Source organism: Opisthocomus hoazin, chromosome 20, assembly GCF_030867145.1.
Source record: "Opisthocomus hoazin isolate bOpiHoa1 chromosome 20, bOpiHoa1.hap1, whole genome shotgun sequence".
In the NCBI taxonomy this organism is placed as follows: Eukaryota; Metazoa; Chordata; class Aves; order Opisthocomiformes; family Opisthocomidae; genus Opisthocomus; species Opisthocomus hoazin.
In genome coordinates, this window is record NC_134433.1 from 16,635,462 (window position 1) to 16,651,022 (window position 15,561).

The 15,561-nt window shown below is 52.0% G+C and overlaps 3 protein-coding genes across 5 annotated transcripts in view; 2 read left to right on the top strand and 1 right to left on the bottom strand.

The window, feature by feature from the left end:
* Positions 1-6,382, top strand: part of NLK (nemo like kinase) — a 64,195-nt gene extending 57,813 nt beyond the window's left edge. For 2 of the 3 annotated variants that reach the window (XM_075440303.1, XM_009933008.2), the window contains 3 exons: positions 1,541-1,739; positions 3,941-4,034; positions 4,573-6,381. In XM_075440303.1, coding sequence (XP_075296418.1) covers positions 1,541-1,739; positions 3,941-4,034; positions 4,573-4,627 — 348 coding nt within the window. In that variant the 3' untranslated portion in view covers positions 4,628-6,381. Of the gene's footprint in view, positions 1-1,540; positions 1,740-3,940; positions 4,041-4,572 lie in introns of all 3 variants that reach the window. The other variant, XM_075440304.1, reaches the window with a different exon arrangement.
* Positions 6,383-8,587: 2,205 nt separating this feature from the next.
* On the top strand, positions 8,588-11,740 carry TMEM97 (transmembrane protein 97). Its single transcript, XM_075440265.1, has 3 exons — positions 8,588-8,730; positions 10,242-10,386; positions 10,919-11,740. The coding sequence occupies exons 1-3, from the start codon at positions 8,614-8,616 to the stop codon at positions 11,167-11,169; spliced, it is 513 nt and encodes a 170-aa protein (XP_075296380.1). The 5' UTR covers positions 8,588-8,613; the 3' UTR covers positions 11,170-11,740.
* A 936-nt stretch (positions 11,741-12,676) lies between these two features.
* Positions 12,677-15,559, bottom strand: IFT20 (intraflagellar transport 20). The gene is made up of 4 exons (XM_075440266.1): positions 15,390-15,559; positions 14,504-14,589; positions 13,534-13,637; positions 12,677-13,120 (listed from the first exon to the last, which is right to left on the bottom strand). The coding sequence occupies exons 1-4, from the start codon at positions 15,514-15,516 to the stop codon at positions 13,039-13,041; spliced, it is 399 nt and encodes a 132-aa protein (XP_075296381.1). The 5' UTR covers positions 15,517-15,559; the 3' UTR covers positions 12,677-13,038.
* Between the last annotated feature and the right edge of the window lie 2 nt (positions 15,560-15,561).

Here is a 15,561-nt window from a genome sequence, read left to right on the forward strand (position 1 = left end):
AATTAATTTCCCCCTGGAACGGGGGTTTCGCATTTCAAATCTGGTGGTCTTGAAGAGAGCTGCGATAGAAGGAGAAAGATGAGGGTGTTCGTGAATCACGCTATCTTTTCCTGGCTGCGTGTAGGTAGCAGAACACCAGATACTTTGGTGCGGTTCTAATTAGAGACGCGTGGGCGTTCGTGGCCTTGCAACACACAAAAAATTCCTGCTGCATCCCCACGGTCGGACGACAGGATCTTTCCTTCCACCGAGCATCTGCTTCTCTAATAAAAATGTGCTGCTGTGGATTTTCGATTTCATCTCTTGGGCTTACTCTAGAAAACTGTCACTAGAAAATCTGATACCTGAATCGACGATCTTAATTATTTCATTCTTACAGAAAACCCCTAGCATTTCAAAGGAAAAACAGATTGACTGAACTGCAAAGGAGGGAGCTTGCAATTGATAAAGTATTCAGAAGGCAGCGCCTTTTGATTTTATTTTTTTGAACCTTAAGATTGCTTTACTGAACAAAAACATAGAAATGTTAAATCGTGACTTCCACATAAACAAACTTCATTTTTTCCTTTTTAACTGCCTCAAGACTCGGAATACTATTATTCCCAAATCGCATTTCAATAAATGTGGTTTTGTTTTTTTTAAAGAATCAGGACAGTCCTTTAGAACAGGTGATTTTCATTTCATCTAAAAAATATCCTGGATATCCGGACACTTGGGTTTTACTTCGAGCGTTGCCACTGCTTTTGCTCTGTAACTTTGAGCAAGTAATTTGTGTTCTGGTTTTTTGTGGTTTGGTTTGTGGTTTTAAATTCACCCATAACAACGGGTTTGGTTGCACCTGGAATTTGCAGTAGCACTTCTGCCTGCAGTTCTGTGCAGACAGAGGGTGTTCTCCTGGCTTGGCGGGTGGGGTGGCACACCTGGAGACGGAGGTGTTTTTTCACTTGGGCTGCGCACAAAAAAAGCCCGAGTAGTGTGGAGGCAGACTTTGTAATTTAAACCTTCGCTCTGACCTCCTTCTCCCCTGCGCTTCCTGCACCGCTGGTTTTCTGAAACTTGACGTGGAAAGTGTTTCTCAGAACTCCAGATGCCAGATCCTGAGTTGTTCCGTTGTCAGTGATGTTAAATCTGTGTATCAGTGACGCTGAAAATATTTCGCCAACTATGGGTCTACAAAGTGCCCTATTTGCTAACATTAAATGCTTTGGGCTTATTCTGATTTACTGTAGGCGTCACAATTTTCAGGTTACCTGGAGAAAGTAATTGTTGAAAAACTTATATCTAAAAAAGGTGTTGGCTGTCACACAGAGGCTCAGTGCCGTCCCAGCGAGGCTGCTGGTGTGTGGGGGACATCTTCCCCCTGCTGGCACCGTTTGCAGAGCCAGCACACTTGCTGCCATCAACTCATCCTTTAACGGGGCTAGGGTTTATAAAACAATTTAGAATTAATTGGTGAGTAAGTGTGCTTTAGACTGTTTCAATACCTCTGAAAGTATCCGAACTAACTAATTTTTTTTTTCCTTTAAATGCAATATTTCAGTCCAAAAGAATATCTGCTAAGGATGCCTTAGCTCACCCATATCTCGATGAAGGGCGGTTGCGATACCACACTTGTATGTGTAAATGTTGTTTTTCCACATCTACTGGAAGAGTTTATACTAGTGATTTTGAACCCATCACTAATCCCAAGTTTGACGACACTTTTGAGAAGAACCTCAGTTCTGTTCGGCAGGTTAAAGGTGAGTAGCAGTTCACCCTTGCATCTGCCTTTCTCTCCCTGCTCCCTCCCCCAGCAGCGTGTAGTCAGGATGTGCAGTCTGCATGCATACGCTAACCCAGACGGTGTTTCCTTTTAGGTGTTTTTCCATAATAGATCCTGGAAATAATTTCACTAAAAGAGCAGAATGGCTTGTAGATGTTCTGACATAGCATAATATCGCACCTGTTAGCTGACGTGCGGAAGTCTCTTGGTTTCAGACCTTCCCAGCATCCTTCTCTGATGTCAGTGCCCCCCGTGCCACTCTGCTGTCGACAGATTGCTGCGGGGGGACGGGGACGTCGCTGTTGTTGGGGGTGCGGGGTGTTACCTCGGCCGCTGTCCTGCAGGAAGGCTCAGCATCACCAAGAGCCGACGCCGAGCAGTCCCGTAGCTCTCCTGCTCCGTTTCCGCTGCCTGTGCCGGCCTGCTCCCGCTGAAGTGCCCCTCTCGCGTGCCCTCGCAGCAGCGGCTGTCCCAGCCCCGCGGCTGCCACGCTGCCTGCCGGCAGGGATGTGGAGGATGCGCTCTGCGTTGTGCCGTGCTGCCGTGAGGAGAAGCGATCCCGATGCCCGGGAGAGCGAACCGTGGCTGCAGAGGGTGACTCCATGCCAGCAGCTTCTTGGTGGCACTGGAGATTTGAAGTCTAATTCCATTATAGCAAACAAGCCATAAAACAGACTTTGTTGCTTTTGAGATCAGATCCAGTCAGGAGAGCGGTGCTGGTACGAGAGCAGTGCAGTATGAGAAGGAGCAGTAGGGATTTCGGTTCTGTTTCACAGAATCACAGAATAGTAGGGGTTGGAAGGGACCTCTGTGGGTCATCTAGTCCAACCCCCCTGCCGAAGCAGGGTCACCTACAGCAGGCTGCACAGGACCTTGTCCAGGCAGGTCTTGAATATGTCCAGAGAAGGAGACTCCACAGCCTCCCTGGGCAGCCTGTTCCAGTGCTCCATCACCCTCAGAGGGAAGAAGTTCTTCCTCATGTTCAGACGGAACTTCCTGCGCCTCAGTTTGTGCCCATTGCCCCTTGTCCTGTCACTGGGCACCACTGAAAAGAGTTTGGCCCCATCCTCCTGACACCCACCCTTCAGATATTTGTAGGCATTTATAAGGTCCCCTCGCAGCCTTCTCTTCTTCAGGCTGAACAAGCCCAGTTCCCTCAACCTCTCCTCGTAGGGGAGATGTTCCAGTCCCCTCACCATCCTCGTAGCCCTCCGCCTGTTTGGTGGCAGCTTGAATAGAGGAGGAGAAGGAGAGGAAATGCGTTACCTCCGCGCTTTCCAACAAACAATTCAGTCATCTGGGACAAAAGTGCTCCATGATAGCGTGACTTATTTTGGACATATCCTGAACTTGTAATTCTGAAATTCACATTTCTAGTCCCTACAAGTTCGCGTAACGTTGTTCTCTTTGTATCCTGCCATTCTTTCGGTTTCCCTCTGCTCTTTGGCCGTCGCTTTGCAGAGCTGTACAGAGCTCTGCTGTCCTCGCTGAGATCTGTCGCTCTGCAGCTGCCTGCCCAGCGTGCTGGCAGCCGTGCAGATTCCCGCGCGCTGCCTCTAACGAGCCGTCCCCGCGCCCGGAGCTCGCCCCGGCACCAGCGCTGCCGCTGCAGACGAGCAGCCGTTGGCAAACCTGCCAGGCTCGGGGGGTTTCGGGAGGTGTGAGGGGGGTGTGCAGACCTGCGTGCGAGAAGGTGCTTTGTCTGGCAGCTGTGCACAGAGTTCCTCGTTCCTTAGGAAAATTTACCTTTTTGTTTTGACCATCTCGAGCAGCAGTGTTGTTCCTGGTGGTAGTGACTGAATTCACGAGTCAGGCTGGACTGAGTGTTCTTGGTATCAGCAAATCCAGTTCAAGTTGAGAATTCTTTGCTTTTCAAAGCGTTATGCCCCAGAATTGGGATTTACTCTGTACCTGGTGATCAGCAGTGCAGTGTGGTAGTGGTGATGAGGGCTTTGTTTTACACACGGTTATTGCAGTGTGCCTGCAGGAGTTCTGTGTGGACTTACTCTGCGGTATGGCCCCAGATCAGATTTAGGGAAGCCGGAGTTCTTTTACCCTCACTAAAATGTACTTTCCTTAAAAGAAGCTGTATTTTCCTCCCTCCAGTCCACACTGCGTTTTACTGAAGCAAAAAGTGTTAATGGTATGGTGTTTTTTTTATTTTTCTCCTCTGCACAGAAATAATTCATCAGTTCATTTTGGAACAGCAGAAAGGAAACAGAGTGCCTCTCTGCATCAACCCTCAGTCTGCTGCTTTTAAGAGCTTTATTAGGTAACTGTATGTAATCACATCTGATATTCATTCACATTTATTAGTAGTGCAGAATTCACACATCCAAAATATTTTTATGTTTTACGTTTCTGAGAGTAGGAAAGGCCCATAGATAACTTCTGCAAAAAAATACCTTAAGGACGCATATGGTTACATCTTAAAAATACTGTGATCAGTTCTTCTAGAGTTTGAGTAAATGTGTAAAGGTTTCAAGTAATATTTTTGCGTAGAAGTACAGAAGTCAGACTAAAAATTAGAATTGAAAGATTGACAAGTTGAATTCTGATCGTAGCATTGCCCTGTAAAAACCTTAATGACTGGTAGATGAAGAATCGTGAAGGAAATGAGTAGATCAAGCCTAGTATTTGTTGTCAGTGTTGTTAACTGTTGATCCGGGGGTGTTTCGGGTTGTTTTGGTTTGGCTTTGGTGGGTTTTTTTCCTTTGCCTTGAGATGTTTGCTTACTGGTTGAGCATGAACTGCCTTGCCCGTTGGCCATTGCAAGTGAACGCTGATTTTCTGTATCACCCGCACTCTAGTTCCACGGTTGCTCAGCCATCTGAGATGCCGCCATCTCCTCTGGTTTGGGAGTAAAGTGGAAGATAAGATACTACTGAAGACGTAATGTAGCTTTCCACTGGAGTCTGGGATTTGCAATTCTGGAGGTTAATCATGCTTGTACTGTAATTTTACTAATGAAGTTTTAAATTAACAACCACTACTTGTACAATATGAATAATATTTAGAAATGTACTAGACTTTTAATCTTGTAAAGTGGTTGTGCTTTTAGAAGAAAATATTTTACCCAGAGTTGCACGTGTTTTATGAATTCTAGTGCAGCTGTGATGGCTCAGCTCAGAACAAACAGAATTGAACCAAATTTGGGGAGGGTTTTGCGTTTTTTCTCTTTTTTTTTATTGAAGTGAGATTGTACAAAAAGATAGACATACATTTTGATATTGAGCCATTCCTGAAGATTTTGGGTTTTCTAAAACTAAGGAATACAGAAAACTTGACTGCGACCAATCATGAAGTCCCGCCAGCTGACAGCGACCCCGCAAGCGGCCCTGTCACCTGGTGATCAAATCCTATAAATAGCTTCTCACTAGAGCTGTGATGGTGATGTGTGCTGTTCTAAAATCCAATGTTGTGAGTAGAGAGAATGAGTTTGTGACTAGGAGAGACTAAACTTCTGTTTCCTTACCCAGTATAAATATATATATATATTTAATCTATTTTTATTAGAAGTTTTTCTGCTCTTTCTTACATAAAACCCCCCAGCATGCATCTTCTATGTGTGTAAATAATTCCATTTATGGGCTAATTTCAGAGATCCCTGACATCATTGCTGTATAGAGAGAAACTAGCTTGCACATTTTAGGTCTGTGAAATTTTGTGAGAACTTTTTCCTGCACTGGACAGTTGGGAGAAAAAAAAAAAAAAAAGAAAAGGAAAAAAAAAGCACATAGGGAATTATGTTAATTGTGTTTGTGTCTCTAGGCGAAGCTGTGGAAGTCTTGAAATGTCACAGTAGTAAATAACTTTTATTACTTTTTGGCTAATTCTTTTTCTGTTGGAACACTGAATTCTGTGCATATGTATATATGAACACAAATTGAAGGCCTCTACCTCCTGGAGTATACAACTTGGTTTGTTTACCTCCACATGATTTTTTTTTTTTTAAGTTCAGTGTGGAGACTTGAAACTTGAATGTCCCTTCCAACTTTTGTATTTAAAACAAGACTAGAAAACTGAAGACTGTTTTTCACCTGTACAAAGAAATACTAAAGGGTGGTCTTAAAATTTGAGCATTGGTCTGGAGAAAAACCGTGGTGTTTGTTATGGACAATTAACTGTTAAAGTTATTGTAAGTTATCTGTATTTAGCAGAGTATTTTCAACAAGAGTGATCTGAGCTGAAATTGGAGACTATTAGTAAGTTATGTTTGGAAGTTTTAACTTCAATGAAGTAATTATTTGCTGTGAAAGAGACAAACATTGAATAGCTGAACAAAGATGGTGCAATATCTTTGTTTTTTGTGAGGCTCCTGCGAATAAAACCAGCTGAAGCATTTCAATTCACTTGAGTGAGAACGTGTTTAATGAAAAGAGCCCGAGAAGACACTGGTATGAAAGGTAAAATCTCAGAGGTTGGTCAGTTAATGTGGCACACTTGCTGGTCACTTTGTAAAATGTAGATTTGAAGTACGGTGGTGAAAACATTAAATGTGACATTTGAAAAAGGAGTGGCGTTATCTTTATTTCCTGTCTGATCTCCCACCTTTATTTAAGAATAAGTTGTTACAATCTTGATTAAATGCTGTCTAAAAGAATACAAGTAAAAAGCGTTTGTAACATCTTGCTTTGGGCATGGTTTTGATTTTTATGCTCACATGCATACACATATATATATGCACCTACATGCACATATATATGAATTCGTAAACAAAATATTCATTTACTCTTTAAGCTCAATCCTGGATAAAGGCAAAACTTGCGGATTAAATCACAACGAGCAATTGCCTTGCACTTTACTGGGAGGCTGCGAGACGTCCAGTCAGGGATGGAGTGGACTCAGTCTGCCAAGCTCGCGTCGTTTGTCGAGCACAGGGGCTCGCACTTCGCTCCAGTCCCGGTGCGGAGAGCCCAGCGCGCAGCGGTGCTGCAGGCTGCGGCTGCAGCCGGTCCCGTTCTGGGAGTGGGACCTTTTTGAAGATCAAACAAATTGAGCTGGGCAGTTCAGGCCCCCGGACCTCCCAAGAACCGAACTGGTAAGCTGCCTCAGCACGTGCTCCCTTCCTGGGGCTGGCACAGATGCCGGCTGGCCTCACGCGGTGCCTCTTCCTCAGACCCCTGCTGCAAAGCCGCCGTGCTGTTACGGGCTAAATTCTGACAAGTTTTGGATCTGGTGGTGGCGGTGTCGTTGTTGCTTCACAGTTGATGTTGCTGAAGGCGTTGCCATTCATTCACCGCCAGTTTTACTTAGTCTGCTCGTTAGATTCTCCTTCGGCGTGAGGCTGCAGCACGAGCGGCCGCTTGCTGGCTGGGTCCCCCGCTGTGACGCGCAGGGTGGTCGGGCTGTGGGCACGCGGCGGCCCAGCCGCAGAGGAGACCCCTTGGTGCCTCGGTGGTGTGCGGGAGCTGATTGCTGGAGGTCCGTGGCTGAATCTCATTCGTAACCATAAAGAGAGTAAAACGTCTCTTGGACATTTACCTTTCGGGGTGTCTTCGTACGAACGTGGGCAAGGCGCTGTGCAGAACGAGGGACTGAGATTGGCACAAACGTGTCACTAAAAGGTGTGTGCACAGAGATGTAAAAACCCGCTACGGTCACGTGTTCTCTGGCCACGTGCTGGATGTGAGTGACATGCGGTGAAGGGCTGTCTGACACGGAGAGCTCCGTGCACGCACACGCGTGTACGCCTGGAGAGAGGTGAACGCGAGGTCACCGAGGGAGCTGCTTTCCTTCCCGGTGAGGTTAAAATCCAGCTTAGGTTTCAGAGTTGCATTTTAATCAGTTTTAAGCTTTGTTGATATCAATGTCAAATGAATTACGGAGCGTAATCGTAAGTTTTGAGCTCTCTGAATACAGCGCCTGCATCTCCTGTGGTTACTTGTGCCTCGAGAAGAGGGCAGAAGCAGTGAGCGCAAGGAGTAACCTCGACATCACCGGCCGGCGGTCGAAGGGACCTCAGCTGGGAGAGGCCTGGCCGCTGTGTGCGTCTGGCGGCGACGCGGAGGAGCCCGGCGGAGCGCGACGGGACGGGGAGCGGCCGCGGTCCGTTTGCCGGTGCGTGGTGGGGGCCTGGCTCCAGCCGCTGGCGGGCCGGACGCTGCAGCGCCGGTCCCCTGCCTGCTGCTGCCTGTGGGGACGTCGCTGCTGGAGCTCACCCCACCCAACAGACGGCCTGGACACTCAGCGGGGAGCGGTTTTGCTAATCATCGTTTTTACCCTTGGTTTGTTTCAGTAACAGGGCAGCTCGAGACCCTCGAACTGTTTGTTCTTTGGAACTTCTTAAAATTCCTCCGGCGAGCGTGACGGGACGGAGCCCTGCGGCTGTGCCCTGTGACCCCCCCCGCCGCGGGTCCCCCCGCGCTCTGTGCCGGTGACCGGGGGGTGCCTGGGCTCCAGGCGGGTAATGGCGGCAGCAGCTGCGCCTGCGCCGCGGCCGCTGTCTGTGCTCGGTAAGGGAGGGGCTGGGACCGCCGGGGCCGGGCGGGGCTGGGACCGGCGGTCGGGCCGGGCCGGGGAGGGCAGGGCCGGAGCTGGCTTTGCCCCGCTTTGAGCCCGGGTTCCCGCAGCGTTCGGGGGAAGGGGGCTCCGGCTCGGCCCCTCCCCCCGGCTGAGGCCCTGCCCGGGGCGGGGGAAGCGGGGGAAGGACGGGAGACGTGGGGGGGGCGGGTGCGGGCACAGAGCGGGGCTGGCGGCGGCGGCAGCGCTGCCTGCAGCGGGGCGTGGGGGACGGCCCCTCCTCCTGGGGCGGTGGGCGGGGCAGGACGATGGTGGGCGGGGCAGGACGATGGGCGGGGCGCTGTGATAGGCGGGGCAGGGCGATGGGCGGGGCGGGCGCGGCAGTGGCGATGGCGGCGCCGCGCTGGCGGGAGCGGCTCTTCGCGCTCTACTTCCTGTCGCACATCCCCGTGACGGCGCTGATCGACCTCCAGCCGCTGCTGCCCGCCGGCCTGTGCCCCGCGGCCGTGAGCGGGGGACGGGGGCGGGGGACGGGGCCGGGGCCGGGCCGGGGCGCGTTCGGTGCGGGGGTTTTGAAGAGAAGCGACCGTGCGCGGAGCCTCCCGCGTGGTTTAAGGGATCCCGCGGCGCTCGGTACCGAGCCCAGTTGTAGAGACATCGGGGGGGACAAAAGAGCGCAGTGAAGCTCCTGAAATGAAACAATATTTGACAATAATTCCGCGCTTGCTGCCCGCCTGGCGACTGGCCTTCTCCGTGGGGCCGTCCGCAGGGCGAGGACAGGGAGTGGCACCGCCGACCGCGGCCCCGGCTGCCGCTGGGTTTCAGCCGGTGCCCGGCCGTGTGCAGGGTGCTCCCGCCAGCCGAGAGCCCACGGCCCCGGGGCCCGAGGACGGTCCCTGGCGAACCGGCGGCGTGGCCGATCGCCGCCCCAGCACGGCCTGCCCACGCCCGGTCACGCCTGCCCACGCCCGGCGTCAGCGCAGCCCGGGCCACGCGTGCTCCTGGCTGTGGCTGTCGCTGCCTCGGCCGCTCCGTGGCCCCGACCGCCGCTCGCGCTCCTGCCAGGGCGTGGACGGGGCTGGTACCGGTGCCGTGCAGCACCGAGTGCGCTGGGACAAATCCCTGGCTGGGGGGGCGTTGAATGAGCTGCTAGAAGATGATAAACATCACAAAGTCAATCAAACTAATAGCTGGGTAGAAGCTAATCAGTTCAACTCTCGTCATCAGGATGAGATCAGCTGTGACTTCCCATCCCAGCTTCACATTTGGTGAATTTGTTTTTTGCCATTAAAATTGCCTGTAGAATCACCCCATTACAGAAACCGTTTTTAATTAATAGTTAACTAGCAACTCTCCATCCCTATCTCTCTGTTCAAAGTCCACCTCAAAGCCATGCTGGAATTTAGATTTCTGTCATGGAAACCAGCTGCGGCTCGCTAAGCCAAAACCCTTACGTTGCGCGGTGGCAGCCGCAGCAGCGGCCGTGAGCTTGCGGTGCGGCGACGCGCTCCCAGCCGAGCGAGGCCGCGGGCTCCCCGTGGCGCGGCCAGGCCGGGTCACACCTCCCACGCAGGCACCGCGCGTGCCCGGAGGTGCTGGTGGGATTGAGCCCACCTCGGCTGGCGACCACAGGGTGCGGAAGAGGGAAATGCGAGAGTTCTTCAGTACCTGCTAATGTCAGGGCGCAGGTCTTCTGCCGTTTGGGTTTCTTCTGGTAAGAAATGACATTTCAGTACCAGTTTTTGGAAAGCACCTGCGCTTAATGCTGCAGTAATTCTAGAATTGCCCGTAGTGCACGTTTAATACATTCTTATCGGAAGGGGCTCATCACTTCGGGGGCTTCGGCGACGTGGTCCCCATCAGAGCTGAACTGCGGCGTGAAGCCGTGTGTCCCGAGGTGAAGTCACTTGACTTTGGCACAGCAGCGATGGCCTCCCCGACCGCCAGATGAGGGTCATGGTTTTTCCTGTTGCCGCGGACATTCAGGGCATTAATCTGTTCTTCTGTTCTTCTGAAGCTGACAGACTTGCTGCAGTGGTATGCGGTCACCTTCAGAGACCCCATGATGCTCCAGCCCCCGGAGTGGTTTAAGGCGTTTATCTATTGCGAAGCCTTCTTGCAGATGCCGTTCTTCCCCGTTGCGGCGTACGCCTTCTTTAAAGGTCGGTACGAAACAAGTGTGAGGAGGTGTCCTGGGCAGCGTTTCTGCGTAACGCTTGCTTTCAGCACAGCAAAGAAGGTTTATTGGCCTCAAGCAGTTACAGGGCCGTACCCGCAGAGTGCTGGGCTGTTTTCACAAAAAGTTTTGTGTGAGAAGGCAGCACAGAATGAGGCCTGTCAGAAACGAGACCCTTGACAATCGGCCCTCGTCAGCTGCCGCCATTTCTACATAACCAGCACCGACGTTTGGCAGCTGGCACGCTTCCACGGCCGGTCACGGTCTGGGTCAAGCCTGTGTACTCATTTCGTTACTTTAAAACTTCTGCGATCACACCATCGTTCTAAATTTCCATAAAGGTCGATGATTTTCCTCGGTTGCTGCCAGTGCTTACGGTTTTTTCTGCTACCTGTGTGATGTGACCGATGGCTCGTCCTGTCACAGACGTGGCGGTTAGCGTTCTGTCCACTGAGAAGCCACTGAACCCTGCTTCTTCCAAAACACTTCAATATCGTTTCCGTTCTGCTTCCGTACAGGGGGCTGCAAATGGATAAGGACTCCTGCGATTATCTACTCCACCCACGTCGCTACAACTCTGATTGCCATCCTCGCGCACATCCTGTTCCACGATTTCTCCACGTCGGAGCATCTGGGACCTCAGACGCAGCGCGAGCGCCTCGTTCTGCTCTCTGTCTACGCGCCGTACTTGCTGATACCCCTGCTGATTCTTTTCACCATGCTCTCCAGCCCCCACTACAGCCTCGGGGAGAAAAGGAAAAGGAAGTAGTGGGCTGCACACCCCCCTGGCCTGGCTTGGATTCGGACCCTGCGCTGCCGCAGTCCTCGGGCCAAACATCTGCCTCGTGGCGCTGGCTGCAGCCGCTCTTCCCACAGCACCTGGCTCCCACAAGGAGAACTCGAGTGGGGTTGAGGTCCCCACTCTCCTTCAGCCAGGGACGGCTTTGGCAGCGGTCACCCACGTGAGCAGTCCCTGGGGATTCTGGGGGGACCTCGCTCCTCTCCCACTCGCGGCTCTGCGCGGTACGGCCGGGACGGGAAAATGAACTTCCAGCCGTTTGATGGGGGCGGGACTACGGCCGATACTTTCTGTCAAGGTCCCTTTTCCAAGATGCCTGGTAGAGAACCACTGAAGTGAGAAATTTGTCTTCCAAGAGCATCTGCAAAATCCATAACCGATCATGTGCAGGGCTGCAGAGCTGCTCCTTTGAGGCATTCCAAATCGTGTAATAATTCTGAACTTCCTCGCCCCTTCCTTTAAAATTTCACCTTCCTTTGCTCTGCTTCGATTTTGACTAATTGTAAATGTCTGATTGGTGATAAATGTGCCAAAATCTGGATTTCTGCGTGCTGTGTCACCTTGGTTTGACAATGAGGCATACTTCCTCCAGGATTCCGAAGTACTTCAGGAGCTGTAGACAAGGCTTTGTAAATTTTCTCTCATCCCTGACATCACTTTTAGTATGGAAATACGTAACTATGAAGGCATTAAACTGCACTCAATCTTCTTAAGGGCATAAGAGGAACTTAAAATGAGTGTGAGAGCGTAGATAGGTCACACAGTAAATCTATGCAGAAGTTACAGTAAACAAAACTTACTGCTGACAGAAATTCTGGGGTGGTCTGTTTGGGTTTTTAAAGTTCTCAGTCTGATCTGCAAGAATCAGACTCGGAGACGTGCGTAAGACTGCCGGTCACCAGGAAGGCTCTTCAGGCGCTGCCTCTGCATTTCAGCGCTTCACCGGCGTTAAACCGAAGCCTTCCACGGCTCTGGCAGGGCCGGCGTTTGCCTGGTGGCTTGGCTAAAGCCAGGCAGAACACGCTTCTGTCTGCACTTCAGCGCCAGGCTTGAGGTTAGATCCCAGGCGTTCCGTTCTGGAACGTCACACGCGCCGTCACAGTTCGTATACGGTGCTGGTGTCGCTCAGAAAGGTTTCTCTCATCAGTCTGCTGCTGTCGCCAGCGGTGCCCGTGAAGGAATTCACCTCCGTCATTGCCCCCTGCACGGACGAACCTCAGGCATAGTCTAAAGGTCCCAACTCTGCCGTATTCTCCGCTTTTTTGTGGGTCTGTAACTGATCGTTCTGTTTGTCATAAATTTCTGGGTTTTGTCCTAACTCTATAGAAAAAATAATGTGGTCAATATAGATAAAAGTTACCACTGCTTGTGTGTTGTGTCTTTACAGACATGACAAACACTACCTCAGGAACACTGCGGTGACTGTCCAGGAGCCGTGAACGCTTCAGTTCGAAAATAACGTAGCAGAAGCAACTGATTCTGGTGTATCCAGAAAGTCTGAAAACAATAATTTATTTCCTGATTTCTTTGAAAGAGCTGTACAATGCAAAAAGGGAGAGACATAACATAGCAACAGCAGTATTAATTTAACTATAATCTGAATTAGAACTACTGACTGTACAAAACTGCTATAAAATCAAGGGACAGAACAGTCTTTACAGCTGTTGGAAAGCCTCCTTATTGCCACTTGTAGTGTAACTCACACTGAATTAAAAGACACTTCCATGTGTACAAACCATCTCTTCATTCATACACAGTGAAAAATTGCATATTTTTGAAACTCTCAAGATTCTGGAATGGTCAAGTTTCCAAGTCAGTTTGTTTTTATCTTAAAATCCTCTATTTCTGAAAAATGAACTGGTCAATGAATTCGTTCTGGTCTGCTTCAATTTTGCACAGAGTCTCGTACTCTATTCGGTATCTGAAAGAAAAGACACCCGGCGGTTACCAGCGGCCCCGCGCTCGGCGGTTCAGGACAGCGCTCGCGGGTCTGCGCCGGAGGGCAGTCCGGCTACGCCGGCTGCACAGCGGCGCCTGCCCGAGCCAGAGCGTGGCACGCTGCTGCAGCTTTACTCCGTCCTCCAGCTGCACGAGCTCGCGCTGCCTCTGCCCAGGCACAGCGTGGCCGGAGACGAACCCCCCCGGGGAGCGGCAGGCAGGGCCCTGGGTCTCGTGGCTCTGCACGGTTCTGCGCGCGCTGTGTGCAGGAGCAGGCACCTCCCCTGCAGACGGACTGTTGGAACCAGCTGAGACAGCGGCCTGCAGCCAAGCACGGTGCCGAGAGCGACCTTTCAGCCTACGTAATGCCCCAAAAGTATTTAACAGAGAACTTACCTTTCCAGCTGCATCTTTTTCTCCGCTATTAAAGCCTGCAGTTGCTGTTCCTGAGCTTCTCTTTGCTTTGCTATAGACTTCAGCAAATTTCGTGCACCAATGGCCTGCCAACAGAGGACAGTCAGTCACGTAGCTGAATTGGAATTTATTTTTTTAAGCCTTTTCACAACTAGCGGGTTGATTTTGAAGTGTTCCAGCCACGCTAACGATAAAGGAGGGTGACATCTGACTACTGAATGGTTGGTGGGACGGGGAAACGCTCCCTGCGGTGGGCGGGCAGATGAAGGCATCTGAGACTTCCTTCAGACTCAAGATGTTCCTAACGGCCCGCAACAACGTCACTGGCTCCTCTGGAAATACCAGCTGGGCACTGGTGACTGCAGATAGACAGGCTCTGGTTAAAATTTTTTCCCCCAGGAAAAATAAGGAAAAAAGTAATTACCTACAATTGTGCTAAGCATTAATTTCTATTTCCACAAGAACATGGGAAAAAAAACCCCACACCACTTGGTGACACGCAAAAATACATCAGGAAAATTTCAAAGGTAGTTATAGAGCTATCCACTGATCTGGTGTTTGGAAAGCCCTCCTCCTCCTCCTCCTCCTCCTCCTCCTCCTCCTCCTCCTCCTCCTCCTCCTCCTCCTCCTCCCAGAGCCTCTCCTGCCTCTTGGGGACAAAGTTTGACAAATGGAGGGAATGATTAAAACGATACATATTCTGTTTATGTGCAAATGTACAGATAAGCAGCAACAGCAGGGCTGTGACACACAGGAGTCGTGGCACTGAGTGCGCCCGTGGAAGTCTTCGAGACGTTAATATCAGCTGGAGAGCCCCGTGCTCTCACTGCAGACAGACAGACGTTAACCCCTGGCTGAGATCGCTCCTGCTGTAAGGAGGGAGTAGAGATCTGGCTTTCACGCACAGCAGGGAGCAGAGAACATGACAAGCCAGTAATTAATGGCACTGTACCTTCATCTTCTCACTTTCAGCAGCTTTTGCCAGTTGATCAACGAGTTCAATTAAGCTGCCCACTATTTTTTGAAATTCTACTATTTCTGCAAAGAAAAAAAATGTTAAGTAATATTCACAAGGCCCCTAAAGAAGACTGATGCTTCTGCTACGAGCTAAACTTCTTAGATGCGGCTTAGATTTTTAGAGTCACAGAATCACAGAATGGTGAAGGTTGGAAAAGACCTCTGAGATCACCACGTCCAGCCGTCACCCCAGCTCCCCCATGCCTGCTAAACCATGTCCCCAGGGGCCACATCCACACGTTTCTGACCCCCCCAGGGCTGGGGACCCCCCCGCTGCCCTGGGCAGCTGCTCCAAGGCCCGACCGCTCTTTCTGCACAGAAATTTGTCCCCATCTCCGCTCTGACCCTCCCCTGCCGCAGCTCGAGGCCATCGCCTCTCGTCCCATCGCTGGTCACCGCGGAGCAGAGACCACCCCCCCCCCCCCGCCCCCTCCTCTCAGGGAGCTGCGGAGCCATGAGGCCCCCCCTCAGCCTCTCCCCTCCAGCCTGAGCAGCCCCCGCTCCCCGGGCCTCGCTCCCCCGCCCCGCTGCCCTGCCCCGGCCACCCCCAGCCCCTCCCTGTCCCTCCCGTAGCGGGGGGCTGCGAACCGCCGCGCCCTAGGACCGCCCTCGCTGCGGGACGGGGGAGGAAAGCGTCCCGCGGAGCCCCCGCAGCCCGCCGGGCCCCGCTGCGGCCCGGCCGCTCCCGCGGCGCTGAGGGGCCTCGGCCGGGCCGGGGTGCGGAGAGGGGGGGTGTGGGTCCCGGGCCGGGGGTCCCGAACGCAGGGCGGGGGGGGGTTGGGGGAGGCCGTGCCGGGGTGCGGGGCGCCGGCGGGACTCACTGCCCAGGAAGGCCCGGCACTCCTCGCGGAGCTGCGCCGTTCGCTGCGCCGCCTCGGGCTCCAGCACCCGCAGCTTGTTCAGCTCGTCAAAGTGCAGACCCGCCGCGCCCAGCGCCGCCCGCGCCATCCCCAGGCCCCGCACGGCCCCGCTGCCACGGCGACGGCGCGCGCT